Raw genomic sequence first — 25,190 nt, forward strand, 5'->3', positions numbered from 1 at the left:
GTGTCCAGTTTCAGTGTTTTACAAGTGCCATGCATAGCCTACCAGTCCAACAGTACCACCTGACCTGAGCACAATATTTCCAGAATCCAAAAATGATATTGCCAGTGAAAATGGATGCTCTGCAATGACTACATTGACATTGACAGCCTTGGTTTCTCAAATGATTGCCTCGCCTGGTTTACCAACTACTTCTCTGACAGAGTTCAGTGTGTCAAATCGGAGGGACTGTTGTCCGGTCCTCTGACAGTCTCTATGGGTGTGCCACAGGGTTCAATTCTCGGGCTGACTCTCTTTTCTGTATACATCAATGATGTTGCTCTTGCTGCTGGTGATTCTCTGATCCACCTCTACGCAGACGACACCATTCTGTATACTTATGGCCCCTCCTTGGACACTGGGTTAACTAACCTCCAGACGAGCTTCAATGCCATACAACTCTCCTTCCGTGGCCTCCAACTGCTCTTAAAAGCAAATACAACTAAATGCATGCTATTCAATCGATCACTGCCCGCACCTGCCCGCCCGTCCAGCATCACTACTCTGGACGGCTCTGACTTAGAATACGTGGACAACTACAAATACCTGGGTGTCTGGTTAGACTGTAAACTCCTTCCAGACTCATATTAAGCATCTCCAATCCAAAATTAAATCTAGAATCGGCTTCCTATATCGCAACAAAGCATCCTTCACTCATGCTGCCAAACATACCCTCGTAAAACTGACCATCCTACCGATCCTCGACTTTGGTGATGTCATCTATAAAATAGCCCCCAACACTCTTCTCAACAAACTGGATGCAGTCTATCACAGTGCCATCCGTTTTGTCACCAAAGCTCAATACACTACCTACCATTGCGACCTGTAAGCTCTCATTGGTTGGCCCTCGCTTCATACTCGTCGCCAAATCCACTGGCTACAGGTTATCTACAAGTCTCTGCTAGGTAAAGCCCTGCCTTATCTCAGCTCACTGGTCACCATAGCAGCACCAAATGACCAAATACTTATTTTCCACCATAATTTGCAAATAAATTCATTAAAAATCCTACAATGTGATTTTCTGGATTTTTTTTCTCATTTTGTCTGTCATAGTTGAAGTGTACCTATGATGAAAATTACAGGCCTCTCTCTTCTTTTTAAGTGGGAGAACTTGCACAATTGGTGGCTGACTAAATACTTTTTTGCTCCACCGTATATCTCACTGGTCACCCCCAAAGCCAATTCCTCCTTTGGTCGTCTTTCCCTTCAGTTCTCTGCTTCCCATGACTGGAACGAATTGCAAAAATCTCTGAAGCTGGAGACTCATATCTCCCTCACTAGCTTTAAGCACGTACAGATCACTGCACCTGAACGTAGCCCATCTGTAAACAGCCCATCTATCTACCTATCTCATCCCCATATTGGTATTTATTTATTTTGCTCCTTTGCACCCCAGTATCTCTACCTGCACATTCATCTTCTGCCAATCTACCATTCCAGTGTTTAATTGCTATATTGTAATATTGTAATGGCCCTGTCCGGGGGTGTCATCGGATGGGGCCACAGTGTCTCCTGACCCCTCCTGTCTCAGCCTCCAGTATTTATGCTGCAGTAGTTTATGTGTCGGGGTGCTAGGGTCAGTTTCTTATATCTGGAGTACTTCTCCTGTCCTATCCGGTGTCCTGTGTGAATTTAAGTATGCTCTCTCTAATCCTCTCATTCTCTCTTTTTTTCTCTCTCTCGGAGGACCTGAGCCCTAGGACCATGCCTCAGGACTACCTGACATGATGACTCCTTGCTGTCCCCAGTCCACTTGGCCGTGCTGCTGCTCCAGTTTCAACTGTTCTGCCTTATTATTATTGGACCATGCTGGTCATTTATGAACATTTAAACATCTTGGCCATGTTCTGTTATAATCTCCACCCGGCACAGCCAGAAGAGGACTGGCCACCCCACAAAGCCTGGTTCCTCTCTAGGTTTCTTCCTAGGTTTTGGCCTTTCTAGGGAGTTTTTCCTAGCCACCGTGCTTCTACACCTGCATTGCTTGCTGTTTGGGGTTTTAGGCTGGGTTTCTGTACAGCACTTTGAGATATCAGCTGATGTACGAAGGGCTATATATATATAAATCCATTTGATTTGATTTTATAATTACTTCGCCACCACGGCCTATTTATTTCCTTAACTTACCTCATTTGCACTCACTATATAGACGTTTTGTTTTCTTTTGTTCTACTGTATTATTGACTGTATGTTTTGTTTATTCCATGTGTAACTCTGTGTTGTTGTATGAGTCGAATTGCTACGCTTTATCTTGGCCAGGTCGCAGTTGCAAATGAGAACTTGTTCTCAACTAGCCTACCTGGTTAAATAAAGGTGAAATAACAAATAAAAAATCAAATTGAACCGAGAAAGAAAAGTACAGGGAGAGAAAGGAAGTCACAACACTGGTTTGTGGTAACTGCCTGGTAAATTAATCATGATGTACAATCAAACCACTCGTCCACTTTTTGGGAAGATTCTCCAGAGGTTGGACAATGTGCAACAGTGAACAAGTGTGTGTGTGTGTTTCAAAGTCCATCACCTCTGAAAAAATGTAATCATTAAACTTTACAGTGGGAATTGGGGAGGGCTTTTAAGGGCTCATTATGCAGACAGTAAACCACAGATCCTGCTGAACATCCTATTTGAAAACACACCATTGTCTTTCACCCTCCAGGAACTCTGGAATAGACTTCATCTGTGTTTAGGTGAAACTTCTGTATGTCAACGACCGTTACTCAGAGACCTGGTTCTAGAGTGTTAGAGACCTGGTTCTAGAGTGTTAGAGACCTGGTTCTAGGGTGTTAGAGACCTGGTTCTACTGTTCTAGAGTAGATCTCCAGGAAGAGGACCAGGAGGACCATGCTGAAGAAGGTGCTGCTGGGTAGTCTGGGAGCAGCTCTGGTACTGACTGCAGGCATCCTGTTGGGGCACTTCGGCATCCAGAGGGGCTCCACCGCCCCTGACTGGGTAATGGATGTGACACAGGACGTAGACGAGGCTCTCATCCAGAAGTTTATCGCAGAGGTGGACAACATTGCAATACAGGAGAACCTCAGGTCAGATGCTGGACATCAATCAATCAATTGCTCAATCAGAGCACATGCTGCTGGATACTTGTACCAGTGTTTTTAGAAATCCCTGTTTTCATCTCTAATCTTCCACATCTTTTTTTAATCTGTTGAAGCAGGTCTGGAACAATATGGGCTACACACACACACACACACACACACACACACACACACACACACACACACACACACACACACACACACACACACACACACACACGTCCTCAGAGAGCATCTCTCTCATGATCGTTCCCTCGTCCCCATGTCTCTCCAGGGAGCTGACTAAAGTGCCCCACATGGCGACCTCGCCAGGGGACGAGCAGACGGTTCAGTACATGTTAAAGAGGTGGCAGGACCCAGACACAGGTCTGGACCAGGCCTGGAGGGAGGAGTACAAGGTCTACCTGTCCTTCCCAGACCCCAACACCCCCAACAAGGTCACCGTGGGTGAGTCATGGGCTTAGGGTGCGTCCTAACTATAACCCTGGTCCCTGGCCCATATCATATAGTGCACTGCTTTTAGACCCAACGAGGCCCCCATGTAAAAGTCACATGTTATACTTACTAATACTAGTAGTAGTTGTTCTTCTGCTTGGTGTTGAGTGGCATTAGGAGGTAAACTAGGCGTGGTGTTGTGTGGCATTAGGAGGTAAACCAGACGTGGTGTTGTGTGGCATTAGGAGGTAAACTAGGCGTGGTGTTGTGTGGCATTAGGAGGTAAACTAGGCGTGGTGTTGTGTGGCATTAGGAGGTAAACTAGGCGTGGTGTTGTGTGGCATTAGGAGGTAAACTAGGCGTGGTGTTGTGTGGCATTAGGAGGTAAACCAGGCTTGGTGTTGTGTGGCATTAGGAGGTCAACCAGGCGTGGTGTTGTGTGGCATTAGGAGGTAAACTAGGCGTGGTGTTGTGTGGCATTAGGAGGTAAACCAGGCGTGGTGTTGTGTGGCATTAGGAGGTAAACTAGGCGTGGTGTTGTGTGGCATTAGGAGGTAAACTAGGCGTGGTGTTGTGTGGCATTAGGAGGTAAACGAGGTGTGGTGTTGTGTGGCATTAGGAGGTAAACTAGGCATGGTGTTGTGTGGCATTAGGAGGTAATCTAGTCTTGCTGTTGTGTGGTATTAGGAGGTAATCTAGGCTTGCTGTTGTGTGGTATTAGGAGGTAAACCAGGCATGGTGTTGTGTGGCATTAGGAGGTAAACCAGGCATGGTGTTATGTGGCATGAGGAGGTAAACCAGGCGTGGTGTTGTGTGGTATTAGGAGGTAAACCAGGCATGGTGTTGTGTGGTATTAGGAGGTAAACTAGGCGTGGTGTTGTGTGGCATTAGGAGGTAAACCAGGCGTGGTGTTGTGTGGTATTAGGAGGTAAACCAGGCATGGTGTTGTGTGGTATTAGGAGGTAAACTAGGCGTGGTGTTGTGTGGTATTAGGAGGTAAACTAGGCGTGGTGTTGTGTGGTATTAGGAGGTAAACCAGGCGTGGTGTTGTGTGGTATTAGGAGGTAAACCAGACTTGGTGTTGTGTGGCATTAGGAGGTAAACTAGGCGTGGTGTTGTGTGGCATTAGGAGGTAAACTAGGCGTGGTGTTGTGTGGCATTAGGAGGTAAACCAGACTTGGTGTTGTGTGGCATTAGGAGGTAAACTAGGCGTGGTGTTGTGTGGCATTAGGAGGTAAACCAGGCGTGGTGTTGTGTGGCATTAGGAGGTAAACCAGGCGTGGTGTTGTGTGGCATTAGGAGGTAAACCAGGCGTGGTGTTGTGTGGCATTAGGAGGTAATCTAGGCTTGGTGTTGTGTGGTATTAGGAGGTAAACTAGGCGTGGTGTTGTGTGGTATTAGGAGGTAATCTAGGCGTGGTGTTGTGTGGTATTAGGAGGTAATCTAGGCGTGGTGTTGTGTGGTATTAGGAGGTAAACCAGGCATGGTGTTGTGTGGTATTAGGAGGTAAACCAGGCGTGGTGTTGTGTGGTATTAGGAGGTAAACCAGGCGTGGTTTTGTGTGGTATTAGGAGGTAAACCAGGCGTGGTGTTGTGTGGTATTAGGAGGTAAACCAGGCGTGGTGTTGTGTGGTATTAGGAGGTAAACCAGGCATGGTGTTGTGTGGTATTAGGAGGTAAACCAGGCGTGGTGTTGTGTGGTATTAGGAGGTAAACTAGGCATGGTGTTGTGTGGCATTAGGAGGTAAACTAGGCATGGTGTTGTGTGGTATTAGGAGGTAAACTAGGCATGGTGTTGTGTGGTATTAGGAGCTGAAGTACTCCATGTTACTCTGTGTATGTTTTATACTCCTTGTGAAATGTCTTTGGTTGTTATTATTGATATGGATATGATTCTGCATCAAAATCAACATTTTCCTACGACTGTGCGTTTGTTCCTGTGTTGCAGTGAGCCCTTCTGATGCTGTCCTGTACACTGCCAGAGAGAAGGAGAAGGCATATAGTTCAGACCAGGAGGATCCTGAGGTGGTACAGCCCTATGCAGCCTACGCCCCCGCCGGACACCCAAAGGTAGGTCTTTACCCACCAACACACAGACAGGCAGACCAGGAGGATCCTGGGCCTATGCAGCAGACACCCAAAGGTAGGTCTTTACCCACCAACACACAGACAGGCAGACCTGGAGGATCCTGGGCCTATGCAGCCGGACACCCAAAGGTAGGTCTTTACCCACCAACACACAGACAGGCAGACCAGGAGGATCCTGGGCCTATGCAGCCAGACACCCAAAGGTAGGTCTTTACCCACCAACACACAGACAGGCAGACCAGGAGGATCCTGGGCCTATGCAGCAGACACCCAAAGGTAGGTCTTTACCCACCAACACACAGACAGGCAGACCAGGAGGATCCTGGGCCTATGCAGCAGACACCCAAAGGTAGGTCTTTACCCACCAACACACAGACAGGCAGACCAGGAGGATCCTGGGCCTATGCAGCCAGACACCCAAAATGTCAATTTCTGAAGCAGATCCAAGGACGGTCATGTTCTTTATGTTATCTTTTCCACAGTTTATCAATGAAATGACCAGTTCTGGGTCAAACAACTCACCGTAGGCTAGTTATTTAGAATGATTCCGTGTCTGTGTATAGACAATATGTGGACGGACAGGACAGATGGGAAGAAAAGGAGACTTTCGTGATCTCTCTTTGTCCCCGAGGTTATTGGTTAACCAGTTTTATTTAGTTCATGTCATAAATGTCACCTCTCCGTACCCCCCCACTGGGGCGCAAGGCACGACCTTTGAGGTTGTTAAATTCTTATTAAGATTTGAGATAATCCGAGGTCAAAGGGGAAGATGTTTTATGATGTGTCTCATCAGATAACATTCAATTATCTTTATTGCGTTGTGGTAAATTGCCACATCTCTTAGTCAAAACTCTTAACCAGATGATCAAAAAGGCAGTTGTTTCTAAACTCTAAGCACATTTTCAATTGACTAAGTACAACACAAAATCATACAGTCACTTTTTTCACCAAACGTAATGTTTCATCTTAGAAATAAATGTTTCACATTGCAGGGAGCTGCAATGTTCATATAAAGTCATTTCCTTTCGCTCACATTACTTTTGACATGCTTCTCTTATTTTTTGTTAAAATATATTTTCCTATTACATAATCCGACTGCTCTTAACCGACGATCAGTTAAACTTTTGGTAAACCTATAGATTTGACATGTAAACTGATTTGTCTACGACAGAGTCTGAGTGGTTCACACTGCTCCAATACATGCCATTTACATAGCAGATGTTTTGATCCAAAATGACAACAATCCACACATTTAGGTATGTGACCGCAGTGGGAATAAAACCCACAACTCCGGTGTTGCTAGTGCCATACTCTTGTGAACTGAGCCACTGTACAGGACCACTACAATATCAATCCAGTGAAGTGTATCGACCCTGGATGACTGACAGTCACCACCCACCCATCTCGGGTGCTCCTCCTCCATTGTAAAAAAAAAGATATCTTTTCAAAGCTGTAGAAATTAATTTGTTAACATCTTCGTTCGTGTTCAACACTTTTATTCTATGACAGACATCTCACTTTTAAGATTATATTATGTGAGCTACATTTTCCTCAAAGTTTTTTGTTTGTTTAGAGTACCAATGTTACTGTCCCCACGGCAACAACATGTCATTTTGCCCTTCAAAATTCAATTGAAATACTGTAGAATTCCATTCATTCCAATGGAGGACGTCTCCTTCTGGGGAGTGCCAATATGGACGGTGGCTTCAAAGCGTCTCCACGGCCATTATATAGCGTTGGCAATCCAGGGTTTATATGGATCATTGTTTCAATCGCTTTGGTGCTATTTACTCAAGTGTGGCTTGATGGTAAACTAGTGCCTGCTAAACGTTATGTTTCTTTCATTTCATTTGATTACAGTACATCTATGTTGCAATTATATCTGAAAAAAAATGTGATGTTCAGTCAATTTTCAATAGGTAGTGCAAGTATATTGCCTTAATGTGAAAACGGTGGGATATACTGTAATCTACAGTACTGCACTGTACAGTCAAAGGGCATTTTTGAAAACATGTATCGCAAGTCTTTTGCTATTGAATGAACTAGTTGTTATTATATTTCACAGTGACTTCTATTTTTGGAGCAATGGCTGTGTGGTGAAAGATGTCTCCAAACCAAATGAATGCACAATGAAAGGTTTTGACCGTTACAAGTCCTACCAGTTTGGAGTATTTGTACACAGAGTTTAGAACATTCACCACATACAGTACTTGTGAAATCTAAAGTGCTAAAACTGTAACGATGACATAGAAAATAATAAAGCAATAACAGGCTATATGTTATGCTTGTGGTGTCTATCTCCTGGTATTGTCTACTGATACCAGACTGATATCTACTACAATCTACTGATCACTCGGATATCAGTTTAATATCTCCTACAGTCAATCGATACCAGTCTTAGCTTTAGATTGAGGTAGATTGTGGTTCAATGATTGTGTGTGTGTGTGTGTGTGTGTGTGTGTGTGTGTGTGTGTGTGTGTGTGTGTGTGTGTGTGTGTGTGTGTGTGTGTGTGTGTGTGTGTGTGTGTGTGTTGTCAGGGGAGACTGGTCTACGCCAATCAAGGGAAGCCCAGTGACTACTTCCTGCTCAACCAGACCCTGAACCTGACAGGGACTGTCGCTATCACCAGATATGGAGGAGAGGGGAGAGCAGGGAAAGTGAGTCCAATTCATTGGCTGCAAATGTCATTCAATGATTCTTTGTTTGTCATTTGTCATTTTTGGGATGAAATAATATTCAGACTCCGAGGGTAAATATTCAGACTTAAATATTCAGACTCCGAGGGTAAATATTCAGACTTAAATATTCAGACTTAAATATTCAGACTCATAGGGTAAATATTCAGACTCATAGGGTAAATATTCAGACTCCGAGGGTAAATATTCAGACTTAAATATTCAGACTCCGAGGGTAAATATTCAGACTCCGAGGGTAAATATTCAGACTCCGAAGGTAAATATTCAGACTCCGAAGGTAAATATTCAGACTCCGAGGGTAAATATTCAGACTCCGAGGGTAAATATTCAGACTCCGAGGGTAAATATTCAGACTCCGAAGGTAAATATTCAGACTCCGAGGGTAAATATTCAGACTCCGAGGATAAATATTCAGACTCATAGGGTAAATATTCAGACTCATAGGGTAAATATTCAGACTCCGAGGATAAATATTCACTCCGAGGGTAAATATTCAGACTACGAGGGTAAATATTCAGACTCCTAGGGTAAATATTCAGACTCTGAGGGTAAATATTCAGACTCCGAGGGTAAATATTCAGACTCCTAGGGTAAATATTCAGACTCATAGGGTAAATATTCAGACTCATAGGGTAAATATTCAGACTCCTAGGGTAAATATTCAGACTCCTAGGGTAAATATTCAGACTCATAGGGTAAATATTCAGACTCATAGGGTAAATATTCAGACTCCGAGGGTAAATATTCAGACTCCTAGGGTAAATATTCAGACTCATAGGGTAAATATTCAGACTCCTAGGGTAAATATTCAGACTCATAGGGTAAATATTCAGACTCCTAGGGTAAATATCCAGACTTAAATATTCAGACTTAAATATTCAGACTCATAGGGTAAATATTCAGACTCATAGGGTAAATATTCAGACTCCTAGGGTAAATATTCAGACTCCGAGGGTAAATATTCAGACTCATAGGGTAAATATTCACTCCGAGGGTAAATATTCAGACTACGAGGGTAAATATTCAGACTCCTAGGGTAAATATTCAGACTCATAGGGTAAATATTCAGACTCCTAGGGTAAATATTCAGACTCCTAGGGTAAATATTCAGACTCCTAGGGTAAATATTCAGACTCATAGGGTAAATATTCAGACTCATAGGGTAAATATTCAGACTCCTAGGGTAAATATTCAGACTCCTAGGGTAAATATTCAGACTCCTAGGGTAAATATTCAGACTCCTAGGGTAAATATTCAGACTCATAGGGTAAATATTCAGACTCCTAGGGTAAATATTCAGACTCATAGGGTAAATATTCAGACTCCGAGGGTAAATATTCAGACTCCTAGGGTAAATATTCAGACTCCTAGGGTAAATATTCAGACTCCTAGGGTAAATATTCAGACTCCTAGGGTAAATATTCAGACTCCTAGGGTAAATATTCAGACTCATAGGGTAAATATTCAGACTCCGAGGGTAAATATTCAGACTCCGAGGGTAAATATTCAGACTCCTAGGGTAAATATTCAGACTCCTAGGGTAAATATTCAGACTCCTAGGGTAAATATTCAGACTCCTAGGGTAAATATTCAGACTCCTAGGGTAAATATTCAGACTCATAGGGTAAATATTCAGACTCCGAGGGTAAATATTCAGACTCCTAGGGTAAATATTCAGACTCCTAGGGTAAATATTCAGACTCCTAGGGTAAATATTCAGACTCCTCTTCTGAGGAGAAAGCGAGAAGGATCGGAGGACCAAAACACAGTGTGGTAAGTGTCCATAATGTTTATTTTAAAAAATTTACTGAACACTACGAAATACAAAACAAGAAACGTGAAATGAATGAAACAGTCCCGTGTGGCGACAAACACTGACACGGAAGACAAACACCCACAACCCAAAACTGAAACCCAGGCTACCTAAGTATGATTCTCAATCAGAGACAACTAACGACACCTGCCTCTGATTGAGAACCATACTAGGCCGAACACAGAAACCGAACATAGAAAAACAAACATAGACTGCCCACCCCAACTCACGCCCTAACCATATAAACAAAGACAAAACAAAGGAACTAAAAGGTCAGAACGTGACATCAACCTCTTCGTTATGACAAGCCTAAATAAGTTCAGGAGTAAAAATGTGCTTAATAACTCACATAATAAGTTACATGGATTCACACAGTGTGTTTAACATTATTCTGTACCCCAAACATACAATTATCTGTAAGGTCCCTCAGTCGAACAGTGAATTTCAAACAAAGATTCAACCACAAAGACCAGGGAGGTTTTTCCAATGCCTCGCAAAGAAGGGCACCTATTGGTAAAAAGCAGACATTGAATATTCCTTTGAGCATGGTGAAGTTATAAACTACACTTTGGATGGTGTATCAATACCCCCAGTCACAACAAAGATACAGGCGTCCTTCCTAACTCAGTTGCCGGAGAGGAAGGAAACTGCTCAGGGATTTCACCATGAGGCCAATGGTGACTTTAAAACAATTACAGAGTTTAATGGCTGTGAAAGGAGAAAACTGAGGATGGATCAACAACATCGTAGTTACTACAGAATACAAACCGAATTGACAGAGTGAAAATAAGTGAGCTTGTATAGAATACAAATATTACAAAACATGCATCCTATTTGCAATTAAGGCCCTAAAGTAAAACTCCCAAAAATGTGCCAAAGAAATATATCACTGAGTACTACTCTTAATATTTTCAAGCATGGTGGTGGCTGCATCATGTTATGGGTATGCTTGTCATCGGCAAGGACTAGAGAGATTTTTTAGGATAAAAATGATCAAGTAGAGCTAAGCACAGGCAAAATCTAGAGGAAAACATGGGTCAGCCTGCTTTCCAACAGACACTGGAAAACAAATTCACTTAACCATAAAACAAAACAGACTAAATGTGTTCTGGGAACAAACATCAGGTGAGTGTTTTTTGCACCCCAAAATAAACATTGTAGAATCATCCGCACAACTCAACAGTTATTGGGAACATATATTTTGTGATGTTCCCACCGTTCCCACAACCGAATGAAGCATTCTGGGAACCTTTTAATTAACAGATTAAATGTGTTATAGGAACATTACCGCAACATCAGGCAAATGTTTTATACAAACATGTTCGGTAGTGGTTGTTACTGGTGTTGTGCACAACATTTGAGTGAAATGTTCCAAGGATATTTAATCTTAAACATTTTTGATGAACACAGATTTTTAAGCAAAAACATTCTATGAATGTTTTGGGGCTGTTATCATCCTAAGGTTAGATAATACTCTAACTAGAACATAATATACATTTTAGTTAGTGTTCTGGGAATGTTCCTGGTTTGCTGGATGGTAGTGCACTAAAACTAGTGTACTATATTGGGAAAAGGGTACCATTTCAGATACATCCCATGACTAACATGACCACTTTGACTGTCATGTCGTGCCTCTTCTCCAGGCCATCAATGCAGCTCCGTACGGTGTGATCGGGGTGCTGGTCTACACCGACCCGTGGGACATCAACGATGGCAAGATGTCGGACAACAACGAGACGTACCCCTATTCCTGGTACATGCCCCCCTCAGGGGTGGAGAGGGGCTCCTTCAACACCCACTATGGAGACATGCTGACACCCTACCTGGCCGCTAAAGGTACCCACGATGCATTATGATGTGGTGGTAAATAATTGACTTGTTATAAAAAGGTAGGACCTATAACCCTCAAAATGAGATAAGATCATTTTGAGATGATGATGACTAAGTAACAGTATTTTAAATTACCTTTTGACCTTTGACATTATAGTGACAGTTGGAATCAAATGGTAATGAACACCTAACTATATAGTTGCAAAATTGTCTAGATTGAACTAAAACAGGTTACAATTTGACTGCTGTAGAGGCTACAAAAATCGTCCATCTTTGACCGTATTCACATGTATGTGATCGTCGTCATTAGTACATTGATCATCTTCGTCACTCAGACTTTCCAAGGCGTTTTCACAGTTCCCACTTCTGACATTTCCATCTGTAGATGACACATACAGAATACCAGAAAAGGATATCACCGGGATCCCGCCAATCCCAACTCAACCAATCGGGTTTGAGGATGCCTACGCCTTGATCTGGTGAGTGGGGTTTACCATTGGTCCATTGTGACGTCATTAACTTTTGTGGAGAGCTGCATGGTTGACCAATGGCTCATGGGGTATCATGGAGTATTTGGTGTACAAGAAGGGTCCGCCCAATGTGATTGGTTCTGAATCCTGTTTGCCGTATTTGATTGGTCATCTCTGCAGTGAGCTGGGAGGAGAGCCCGCCCCATCCGAATGGCAGGGAGCATTCAACTGCACGTATAATTTTGGGGGACCAGGATTCAAACTAACATCCAACTTCAACAACAGGTGGGATTTCGATAAATCTCTATAAAAGTATGACAATATCAAGTTTAGCGGAATGTTTGCTAAAAAAACAAACATGTGTGTCTCTGTTCCAGCGATGTAAAACTGGACATCTATAACCGTGAGGAGCTGAAGAATTCTGCCAATGTGATGGGGGTGATTCGCGGCAGTGTTGAGCCAGGTGAGAAGGATTCAGCTCTAGCTACCAAACCACACTTAGGCCATGGGGAAGAAGTTACCTCAAGAGTCAAGCCAATTGAGTCGAGCATTATGACGACATATGCATTTGTGCATCATACAGGCAAAACAGTTCATATACAAAAACACAGACGGTGAAGAATCATACACACACATTTTAAAGCAGACCAGCGTCAAACCAAAGTTTTTCTCTAATCTAATTCAAGTCTTTGTCCCATAGACAGGTATGTGATCTACGGTAACCACAGAGACAGCTGGGTCCACGGGGCCATTGACCCCAGCAGTGGAACCTCCGTGATGCTGGAGGTGACCCGGGTGCTGGGACGAATGGTCAAGCAGGGTGAGCATCACAGTTAGACCTGGGTTAGACCTGGGTTAGGGGGTTAGACCTGGGTTAGGGTTAGACCTGGGTTAAGGAGTTAGACCTGGGTTAGGGAGTTAGACCTGGGTTAAGGAGTTAGACCTGGGTTAAGGAGTTAGACCTGGGTTAAGGAGTTAGACCTGGGTTAAGGAGTTAGACCTGGGTTAGGGAGTTAGACCTGGGTTAGGGAGTTAGACCTGGGTTAAGGAGTTAGACCTGGGTTAAGGAGTTAGACCTGGGTTAGGGAGTTAGACCTGGGTTAGGGAGTTAGACCTGGGTTAGGGAGTTAGACCTGGGTTAAGGAGTTAGACCTGGGTTAAGGAGTTAGACCTGGGTTAAGGAGTTAGACCTGGGTTAGACAGTTAGACCTGGGTTAGGGGGTTAGACCTGGGTTAAGGAGTTAGACCTGGGTTAGACCTGGGTTAGACAGTTAGACCTGGGTTAGGGAGTTAGACCTGGGTTAGGGAGTTAGACCTGGGTTAAGGAGTTAGACCTGGGTTAAGGAGTTAGACCTGGGTTAAACCTGGGTTAAGGAGTTAGACCTGGGTTAGACCTGGGTTAGGGGGTTAGACCTGGGTTAGGGAGTTAGACCTGGGTTTAGGGAGTTAGACCTGGGTTTAGGGAGTTAGACCTGGGTTAAGGAGTTAGACCTGGGTTAAGGAGTTAGACCTGGGTTAGACCTGGGTTAGGAAGTTAGACCTGGGTTAGACCTGGGTTAGGGAGTTAGACCTGGGTTAGGGAGTTAGACCTGGGTTAGGGAGTTAGACCTGGGTTAGGGAGTTAGACCTGGGTTAGGGAGTTAGACCTGGGTTAGGGAGTTAGACCTGGGTTAGGGAGTTAGACCTGGGTTAGGAAGTTAGACCTGGGTTAAGGAGTTAGACCTGGTTTAAGGAGTTAGACCTGGGTTAAGGAGTTAGACCTGGGTTAGGGAGTTAGACCTGGGTTAGGAAGTTAGACCTGGGTTAAGGAGTTAGACCTGGGTTAGACCTGGGTTAGGGAGTTAGACCTGGGTTAAGGAGTTAGACCTGGGTTAGGGAGTTAGACCTGGGTTAGGGAGTTAGACCTGGGTTAGGAAGTTAGACCTGGGTTAAGGAGTTAGACCTGGGTTATACCTGGGTTAGGGAGTTAGACCTGGGTTAAGGAGTTAGACCTTCTGAACTACTGTAGGATAACAAAATGATACCCAGTCATTGCTGTTGGGAGCAGTAAACAGTGAACAACATTACCGCCTGTCTGTCAGGGAAATGGAGGCCACGGAGGTCCATCATCTTTGGGAGCTGGGGAGCCGAGGAGTTCGGTCTGATTGGATCCACAGAGTACACTGAGGTGAACAATCTAAATCAATCAAATGATATTTATAAAATCCCTGTTTACATCATCTGTTGTCACAAGGTGTTTCACAGTAACCCGACCTTCACCCCCTAAAGGCAAGCAGCAACACAGGGTCAAGGAAAGGATTCCCTAGACGGAAGAGATCCACATTATGATGTTTCTGATAGAGATAAGTTAACGCGACGTTCTCCTCCCCAGGAGTATTACAGCAAGCTGAGTGAACGTTCTGTCGCCTATATCAACGTGGACATAGCTGTATTCGGTAAGAGTGATTTATTTTATAACTGACTTGCCTAGTTAAATAAAGGTAAGAACAAATTCTTATTTACAATGACAGCCTATGAACAGTGGGTTAACTGTCTTGTTCAGGGGGAAGAACAACAAATTCTTACCTCGTCAGCTCGGGGATTCAGTCTAACCTTTCGGTTACTAGTCTAACGCTCTGACCACTAGGCTTCCTGCCGCCCCAGTTATGACAGAGGTAGCGTGTTAAACTGATGGTGTTTTTACTCCAACAATCAAGGACCGTATCCACACAAGCATCTCAGGGGAGGAGTGCTGATCTAGGATCTGCAATATTATTCATTATGATGTAAAAGGTAAAGCTGATCCTATTCTGAGATGCTTTGTGGATACAGGCCCAGGGCAACTGCTTACAGTACACATAGTTATCAGTTAAATAAGTACTGGTTTCTTGGACACAAGCCAAGTCCCGGACTTTATAAAGCACTTTTAAATGGAGAATCTGTGTCTAGGAAACATTCTCTGTGTGTAGTGGAAGCATTGTGTTTGAACCTAACCTCCAGTATCCCTTGTCATCCCAGCTAACGCTACTCTAAGGGCATCGTCGTCCCCCTCTGCTCAGAGTGTTATCCTCAAGGCCTCCAAACAGGTGAGGCCTCGAATTCTCTTCTCAATACCGTCTGTAGTAAAAAATGGTAAAACCCCCCCACCAATTGTTGTATGCTCAAATAAAGTTAATAGAAAAATGTTGCAAAAAAACAAAAAAAGTATGAGTGTACAACAGTGTCTGGGTATGAGTGTACAACAGTGTGTGGGTATGAGGGTACAGTGTGTGGGTATGAGAGTACAACAGTGTCTGGGTATGAGCGTACAACAGTGTCTGGGTATGAGCGTACAACAGTGTCTGGGTATGAGCGTACAACAGTGTGTGGGTATGAGCGTACAACAGTGTGTGGGTATGAGCGTACAACAGTGTGTGGGTATGAGCGTACAACAGTGTCTGGGTATGAGCGTACAACAGTGTGTGGGTATGAGCGTACAACAGTGTCTGGGTATGAGCGTACAACAGTGTGTGGGTATGAGCGTACAACAGTGTGTGGGTATGAGCGTACAACAGTGTCTGGGTATGAGCGTACAACAGTGTGTGGGTATGAGCGTACAACAGTGTGTGGGTATGAGCGTACAACAGTGTGTGGGTATGAGCGTACAACAGTGTCTGGGTATGAGCGTACAACAGTGTGTGGGTATGAGCGTACAACAGTGTGTGGGTATGAGCGTACAACAGTGTGTGGGTATGAGCGTACAACAGTGTGTGGGTATGAGCGTACAACAGTGTGTGGGTATGAGCGTACAACAGTGTGTGGTTATGAGCGTACAACAGTGTCTGGTTATGAGCGTACAACAGTGTCTGGGTATGAGCGTACAACAGTGTGTGTGTATGAGCGTACAACAGTGTGTGGGTATGAGCGTACAACAGTGTCTGGGTATGAGCGTACAACAGTGTCTGGGTATGAGCGTACAACAGTGTGTGGGTATGAGCGTACAACAGTGTGTGGGTATGAGCGTACAACAGTGTGTGGGTATGAGCGTACAACAGTGTGTGGGTATGAGCGTACAACAGTGTGTGGGTATGAGCGTACAACAGTGTGTGGGTATGAGCGTACAACAGTGTGTGGGTATGAGCGTACAACAGTGTCTGGTTATGAGCGTACAACAGTGTCTGGGTATGAGCGTACAACAGTGTGTGGGTATGAGCGTACAACAGTGTGTGGGTATGAGCGTACAACAGTGTGTGGGTATGAGCGTACAACAGTGTGTGGGTATGAGCGTACAACAGTGTGTGGGTATGAGCGTACAACAGTGTGTGGTTATGAGCGTACAACAGTGTCTGGGTATGAGCGTACAACAGTGTGTGGGTATGAGCGTACAACAGTGTGTGGGTATGAGCGTACAACAGTGTGTGGGTATGAGCGTACAACAGTGTGTGGGTATGAGCGTACAACAGTGTGTGGGTATGAGCGTACAACAGTGTCTGGTTATGAGCGTACAACAGTGTCTGGGTATGAGCGTACAACAGTGTGTGGGTATGAGCGTACAACAGTGTGTGGGTATGAGCGTACAACAGTGTGTGGGTATGAGCGTACAACAGTGTGTGGGTATGAGCGTACAACAGTGTGTGGGTATGAGCGTACAACAGTGTGTGGGTATGAGCGTACAACAGTGTCTGGGTATGAGCGTACAACAGTGTCTGGGTATGAGCGTACAACAGTGTGTGGGTATGAGCGTACAACAGTGTGTGGGTATGAGCGTACAACAGTGTGTGGGTATGACCGTACAACAGTGTGTGGGTATGAGCGTACAACAGTGTGTGGGTATGAGCGTACAACAGTGTCTGGGTATGAGCGTACAACAGTGTGTGGGTATGAGCGTACAACAGTGTGTGGGTATGAGCGTACAACAGTGTGTGGGTATGAGCGTACAACAGTGTGTGGGTATGAGCGTACAACAGTGTGTGGGTATGAGCGTACAACAGTGTGTGGGTATGAGCGTACAACAGTGTGTGGGTATGAGCGTACAACAGTGTGTGGGTATGAGCGTACAACAGTGTGTGGGTATGAGCGTACAACAGTGTGTGGGTATGAGTGTACAACAGTGTCTGGGTATGAGTTACAACAGTGTCTGGGTATGAGTTACAACAGTGTGTGGGTATGAGTGTACAACAGTGTCTGGGTATGAGTTACAACAGTGTGTGGGTATGAGCGTACAACAGTGTGTGGGTATGAGGGTACAGTGTGTGGGTATGAGCGTACAGTGTGTGGGTATGAGGGTACAGTGTGTGGGTATGAGGGTACAACAGTGTGTGGGTATTTCTACTCCTTTCATCGTTTGTCAAACCAACAATGGATGATTACATATTTGACTCTTACAGTGGTGCCAAAACATTTGACCATTTATCAATCTATCTATCTTCATTTTTTTTCCCAAAAAAGAAGCCATCACTATAATGGTGTTTGATTGCTTTTCTACAGGTGAAGACACCTGGATCAGACTCGACATCCGTCTATGACAACTGGATTCGCTACTTCAACCGCACTAGCCCCGCCTACGGAGTCATCCCCAAGTGAATAGCCTACTTTCTCTTTTCATGAAACAGTAGAGTCATGTGACGAGACCCAGAGGACTATTTAAGAAATGATTAAGATGTCAGTGAAATGATTTTAGGGATTTTAATTGGCTCTTCAGTTAATTGGCAGTCATAGCAGAGATTTGATTGGTTGATGATTTGTTTTTGTTGTTTTTGATTATAGTGTGGGTTTTCTGACTGGGGCAGGAAGTGATTACGCTGCCTTCATCCACTTCCTAGGTATCACCTCCATGGATATCTCCTACACCTACGATAGAGTAAGACATGACACACACACACACACACACGATGAGAGTAATTTCAATGTCTTAACAAATGATCAGTTAGTCCTTTAAGTCACATCCCATGATCCATGCTGTTTTCATGCAGACCAAAACCAGAGCCAGAATCTACCCAGCGTATCACACGGCATACGACACCTTCGACTATGCCTCCAAGTTCATCGACCCAGGTGAGCAGGGAGATATGGGCCAGGTGGCTACAGGGGGAACATAAAGACAAACACACTGCTGTTGACCTTATGAGTTCAATATCTCTCTTTATGTATATACTGTATGTCTATTGTCTTTCTCCTTGGTCTCTCTATCCCTTTCCTGTCAATATCCTTACCCTGATATCACCTCTCTTTACTGAATCTCTCTCTCTCCCTCTCTCCCTCTCTCCCTCCAAAGGGTTCACCAGTCACCAGACGGTTGCCAGGACGGCAGGGAACGTCCTGATGCGATTGGCTGATAGTCTTCTGTTGCCGTTTAACTGCAGTGACTATGCAGAGACTCTGGAAGGATACCTCAGTAAGGCCATGGAGCTGTACACTGATGGACTGGCAGCACATATGATCTCTATAGGTGGGTCACAGTCACTAGCATACACACGGGCACACACACACGCACGCACGCACACACACACACGCACGCACACACACACACGCACGCACACACAAACAAAGAGGGATGGGGGACAGCGAAAGGGGTAGGGGTGAAAAGGTGGATGGAGGGAGAGAGGTGATGGAAGGGTAGAGGGGTGGATGGATAGATGGAGACAGTAGGTGATGCTATGTTTGTGTCTAAACAGCGTTTCCCACGTCAGTAACCCCCGGTATCCTCTAGCTGCTGTAACAGAGCGGTTTCTGATAACGTGGCTTTATCTTTCGAACGGTTTACGCGACAAAATACTACGTTACTGAACGATAAGACTCAGGAACACGTAGTGTATGTGTCATCCGTTTCCTTCTATAATGCCCACAAGCCTCATTAGAATAGAGTGGACAAGACCAGGCAGCCAATCAGGCTGGGGGAAAAGATCATCAGTGATAATGACATATCAGTCACTTCAACCCATACTTCCTTCAGGTTGAAGTGCTGTCAGACTGATTTGTAATAGACTGTCATGGCCTCAATTAAAAAAGTAAATATTGTCCGTTGATTAGATTACATTTTTGTTTTTACATGGTGGAGTCGCAATTATTTTTTATATATCAAGATGAGGTCGTGGACCAAAAAAGTTTGGGAACCTCTGGTTTAGGTTGTTTAGACAAAACAGACACATAATCTCAGGGACCAGTCAGCAATATTCTACGGTTGAGAAACACTGTTCTAGAATATCCTGTCCCTGCTCCTATTTCAGAGCCATTACAGACTGCTGTGAGGAATTTCCGTTCTGCAGCCGCCAGACTGGACCAGTTGATCAGAGATTCAGACTTGGCCAACGAGACGTGAGTGGTAGCCCTTTGCACGCACGCACGCACACACACACACACACTCACTCACTCACTCACTCACTCACTCACTCACTCACTCACTCACTCACTCACTCACTCACTCACTCACTCACTCACTCACTCACTCACTCACTCACTCACTCACTCACTCACTCACTCACTAAACCATTCTAAACCAGTGCTTTGTCCATATTAAGGCCCCTGAAGGTGCGTAGGATCAATGACCAACTGATGCTCCTGGATAGGGCTTTCCTGGACCCTGTGGCGTTCCCTGATCGATATGGATACAGGTTGGGAAACTATGTTACGATCTATCCCCTAGATGAGCATCCACTGTTTACCATCTAGGATATTTGATGATCGATATGGATTCAGGTTGGGAAACTATGTCCTATCCCCTAGATGAGCATCCACTGTTTACCATCTAGGATATTTGATGTTTTGTGCACCTTTCATGAAATGCTTCATTGTATGCTTAGGCCACTCCCCCTGTCTTCCCTCCTCTGACCGTCTAACATGACTCACCATACCTTCTTTCTATCCGTCTCTCTCTCGCTCTTCCAGACATGTGATCTGGGCCTCCAGTAAAGCTGGACAGGCTACCTTCCCAGGACTGGCTGATGCGTATACCAGAGCTGCGTCGACTGGACTGGACAGCGACTGGAAAGAAACACACCGTCAGCTGTCCATCCTGATTCAGGCCATACAGGGAGCCGCTCACACACTGGGAGACGCCATTTAGCGAGACCATAGGGATACTGATATATGTTATGTTATTCAGTTTACATATATAATAATAAAGTTTTAATTATATTTCTGTGAAGAGACTGTCTCATGGAATGTCATCCTATGTGCAGTTGAATTGGCTTTAGATAGAATGGAAAATAACTTTCTTATGGTCAGCCATTTTGGTCAGGGATTTGGTCAACCATGGTTTAGCAGGCTGCAAATACATTTTGTACATAAATGCGCGAATTGAATGTGAGGCTGTGCTTTGCTGTGATAAGATTTTGTGTAAAATAATGAATTTGAGGAATTGATCTTCCCTGTATGTTTGTTAGCTAGCCAGACAGTTTTAGAGGAATGATTCCATTAATTGTTCAAATTAACTGCCAATATTCCAACATTCCATTAAAACAATGTAGCCAATCCACAGCCAGACACTGTCTGACATCATGATGGGACTTAGACAAGTTGTAAATGCAACAAGTACTGATATTGTATCATATAATAGCACTCACAGCTTTTCAAGAAAACGAAAAATGTGACATTTATGGTCTGGTTACATTTATTTTTTGAGTCTATCTATTGACAAAATGTGTATAAAACCTGTATAAACTGTATTTTTAATTATATAACAATATTTTAGGTTGACAATTATATTACACCATTTCTGGTCAAATGCCTTACTTTTATTTTCATGCATAAGTAAAATCAGAATTATACTTAGACAGCCATTCGTTCCAATAAGACGGGTTTGGATTTCTCCCTGACGAATATGGCTGCCATTTTTACGCCATTCTGGAACCTTGAGGGTTTATCACATATACTCCACCTCTTGTAATTTTATAGGATCTCTGGGGTCAGCACCAGATTGCTGTAACATAATGACGTGGTAAGCAGATATGTCAAATGTCTATCCAAATGTCTGAGCAGATTGCAGATCAAATAATATAAAATAATAATCTAACTATTTATCTAACTATAATCTTTACTATTTTAATAAACAATTAAATAACAATCATAGGCTTATATGGCTTAATAGTGTGTGCGTTATTTTATTTTTTATAAATCTCGGCTATATAGTCTGTTATTTTAAATAGACTACCAAGTATTTTCTATCACGAGCGGTCAGGGGCTTGAGCGCGTTCTTTCATGGTTTCCATGACAGCATCATCTGTCGTGAGGAAGTGGAAAGCTGGACAGAACTACATTCATTGTAGCTCAAAGAAAATAAAGCATTTTTTATATTTAAAGAGTAAAGAAGACGTATTTTTTTCTTCCGAAGTTTGGAAGTTTAGAAGGCATATGGACTCGGACAACGAGAAGCCTCGCAAGAAGCGGAGACGGCCGCACTGGGTTGTGAGAGGCCTCGGGCCGAGTTTTACTGTCTGCTTGGGTTTCGTAATAAGCGTGCTGTACATCACTTTCCCGTAAGTTTACAAGCTAATCTTCTCCTTATATTAGGTTGTCCCCAAATGTCACATTCAATCAAAACCCATTCCACCTGTAGTTTTCTGCAAGGATGACTTGACAGTTGACTTTATTCCCTGTCCTCGCCAGGTGCGCTTGGTTGGCTACTCATGTTTCAGTGGCCTATCCTGTGGCCTCTGCGATGTTACTAACTGGGACCTTGATAACTTTCCTGGTGTCAAGTTTCATGGATCCTGGCATTCTCCACCAAGGTAATATTATCATGTTAACAACAGCATTACAATAGTATTATTAAATATAGCTTTGATAATAGGGAGCTTTGATATTCCTTTCAAGAGTTATTAATAAGTAAGCAACTGGGCTACTTCCTATACCAAGAGGTCTGTATCATTATGGCACAGGTGGTACAGATCTGCTCTCTTCATTTGATCACTATGGTGTTGCAGATCATTTTCCTGTGCAGCTGAAATGCAAACGTTTAATGCATTCGAGTTTTAAAAAGGCTTCTAAAGTTTGTAATTCCCACTTTAGAATGTCAGACTCGATTTGTCCTTGTAACAACGCAGCTTCTGTCCCTCTCCTCTCCCCAACCTGGGCTTGAACCAGGGACCCTTGGCACACATCAACAACAGTCACCCTCGCAGCATCATTACCCGTCACTCCATAAAAGCTGCAGCGATGCAGAGCAAGGGAAACAACTACTTCAAGGTCTCGGGGCGAGTGACGTCAGCGATTGAAATGCCACTAGCATGCATCGCTAACTAGCCAGCCATTTCACACCGGTTACACCCTAACAAAAGAATGATCAACCCATACATGAATGTCCATTAATTACAATTCACACAGTAATTTCCTATTGCTGTAAGATTATTTTCCTGCTGTGAGAAACTGGTCAAATTAAGATCCTACATCTGTATCTGAGCTGCAGAGTTGTTGAGTCAAGTCCTGCTCCAGATTCTCCTTTAAAGTCGCTACATTGTTATCCAGAAATTACCATGAAGGAGCAATGTTTATAAAGCCTCTCTCTCTCTTCTTCTTCTTTATCTTCTACCTCTCTTTCCTCTCTCTCAGGCCCCCCATGGCCAGGCACAGTAGAGGTGGCCTATGTGGTAGTGAATGGTCAGAGGTATGATATGGACTGGTGCAGTAGGTGTGAGATCTACCTTCCCCCTGCTGCATGGCACTGCCGTCGCTGCAATGCGTGTGTGGACGTGAGTTGTATTGAAATGAGTGTAGCAAACTTATCAGACTGGAACCACAATTCAGGAAAGTGTCATCAAAATGGCTTTATCTTAATCTACCTACCTTCAATATCGTTACCTGCCCCCCTCTTCATTTTCCTTACCTACCTCACCCTGTTTACTATCTAGCTCTCTCCCTCTGTTCATTATATACCCCCCCTGTTCTTTATCATTATCTACCTCCCCCTGTTCATTATCTACCCCCCCTGTTCTTTATCATTATCTACCTACCCCCGCTCATTATCTACCTCCCCTGTTCATTATCTACCCCCCGTTTTTTATCATTATCTACCTACCCCTGCTCATTATCCACCTCCCCTGTATATTATCTGCCTCCTGTTCATTATCATTATCTACCCCCTGTATATTATCTACCTCCCCCTGTTCATGATCATTATCTAACTCCTCCTGTTCATTATCATTATCTAACTCCTCCTGTTCATTATCATTATCTAACTCCTCCTGTTCATTATCATTATCTACCTCTCCCTGTATATTATCTACCTCCTCTTGTTCATTATCATTATCTAACTCCCCCTGTGTATTATCTACCCCCCCCTGTTCATTATCTAACCCCCCCTGTTCATTATCACTATCTAACTCCCCCAGTATATTATCTACCTCCCCCTGTTCATTATCATTATCTAACTCCCCCAGTATATTATCTATCTCCCCCTGTTCATTATCATGATCTAACTCTTCATGTTCATTATAATTTTCTACCTCCCCTTGTATGTTATTCTACCTCTCCCTGTTCATTATCATTATCTAACTCCCCTGTTCATTATCATAATCTACCCCCCCTGTATATTATCTACCTCCTCCTTTTCATTATCATGATCTACCTCCCCTGTGTATTATCTACCTCCCCTGGTCCATTGTCATTATCTAACTCCCCCTGTTCATTATCATTATCTACCTCCCCCAGTATATTATCTACCCCCTGTTCATTATCATGATCTAACTCCCCCTGTTCATTATCTACCTCCCCCTGTGTATTATCTACCTCCCCTGTTCATTATCATTATCTACCCCCTGATCATTATCATCATCTACCTCCCCCAGTATATTATCTACCTCCCCCAGTTCATTATCATTATCTACCCCCTGATCATTATCATCATCTACCTCCCCTGTAATATTATCTACCTCCCCTGTAAATTATCTACCTCCCCCTGTTCATTATCGTTATCTACCCCCCTGTTCATTATCATTATCTACCTCCCCTGTTCATTATCATTATCTACCTCCCCTTGTATATTATCTACCTCCCCCTGTTCATTATCATTTTCTACCTCCCCCTGTTCATTATCATTATCCACCTCCCCTGTATATTATCTACCTCCCCCTGTTCATTATCTACCTCCCCTGTTCATTCTAATTATCTAATGCCTCCTGTTCATTATCATTATCTACCCCCTGTATATTATCTACCTCCCCCTGTTCATGATCATTATCTAACTCCTCCTGTTCATTATCATTATCTAACTCCTCCTGTTCATTATCATTATCTACCTCTCCCTGTATATTATCTACCTCCTCTGTTCATTATCATTATCTACCTCCCCCAGTATATTATCTACCTCCCCCAGTTCATTATCATGATCTAACTCCTCCTGTTCATTATCTACCTCCCCGTGTGTATTATCTACCTCCTCCTGTTCGTTATCATTATCTACCTCCCCCTGTGTATCATCTACCCCCTGTTCATTATCATTATCCACCTCCCCTGTATATTATCTACCCCCCTGATCATTATCATCATCTACCTCCCCCTGTAATATTATCTACCTCCCCATGTTCATTATCATGATCTAACTCCTCCTGTTCATTATCATTATCTACCTCCCTGTATATTACCCACCCCCTGTTCATTATCATGATCTACCTCCCCTGTTCATTATTATTATCTACCTCCCCTTGTATATTATCTACCTCCCCCTGTTCATTATAATTTTCTACCTCCACCTGTTCATTATCATTATCCACCTCCCCTGTATATTATCTACCTCCCCTGTTCATTATAATTATCTAATGCCTCCTGTTCGTTATCATTATCTAACTCCTGTTAATTATCATTATCTACCTCCCCCTGTAT

At 43.6% G+C, this 25,190-nt stretch overlaps 2 protein-coding genes across 3 annotated transcripts in view; both read left to right on the plus strand.

Moving 5' to 3' along the window:
- The first annotated feature begins 2,637 nt into the window (after positions 1 to 2,637).
- On the plus strand, positions 2,638 to 20,520 carry naaladl1 (N-acetylated alpha-linked acidic dipeptidase like 1). Its single transcript, XM_046351456.1, has 19 exons — positions 2,638 to 3,074; positions 3,361 to 3,533; positions 5,470 to 5,591; positions 8,148 to 8,267; positions 11,763 to 11,955; positions 12,335 to 12,428; positions 12,600 to 12,704; positions 12,797 to 12,882; positions 13,120 to 13,239; positions 14,501 to 14,586; positions 14,791 to 14,854; positions 15,417 to 15,484; positions 17,865 to 17,956; positions 18,144 to 18,237; positions 18,350 to 18,431; positions 18,652 to 18,825; positions 19,604 to 19,691; positions 19,895 to 19,987; positions 20,262 to 20,520. The coding sequence occupies exons 1-19, from the start codon at positions 2,878 to 2,880 to the stop codon at positions 20,437 to 20,439; spliced, it is 2,229 nt and encodes a 742-aa protein (XP_046207412.1). The 5' UTR covers positions 2,638 to 2,877; the 3' UTR covers positions 20,440 to 20,520.
- A 155-nt stretch (positions 20,521 to 20,675) lies between these two features.
- The window catches only part of LOC124036638 (palmitoyltransferase ZDHHC19-like), a 10,028-nt gene continuing 5,513 nt past the window's right edge, over positions 20,676 to 25,190 (plus strand). For both annotated transcript variants that reach the window (XM_046351457.1, XM_046351458.1), the window contains exons 1-3: positions 20,676 to 21,850; positions 21,981 to 22,102; positions 22,923 to 23,062. In XM_046351457.1, coding sequence (XP_046207413.1) covers positions 21,573 to 21,850; positions 21,981 to 22,102; positions 22,923 to 23,062 — 540 coding nt within the window. In that variant the 5' untranslated portion in view covers positions 20,676 to 21,572. The remainder of the gene's footprint in view (positions 21,851 to 21,980; positions 22,103 to 22,922; positions 23,063 to 25,190) is intronic.

Source organism: Oncorhynchus gorbuscha, linkage group LG05 (assembly GCF_021184085.1).
Source record: "Oncorhynchus gorbuscha isolate QuinsamMale2020 ecotype Even-year linkage group LG05, OgorEven_v1.0, whole genome shotgun sequence".
In the NCBI taxonomy this organism is placed as follows: domain Eukaryota; kingdom Metazoa; phylum Chordata; class Actinopteri; order Salmoniformes; family Salmonidae; genus Oncorhynchus; species Oncorhynchus gorbuscha.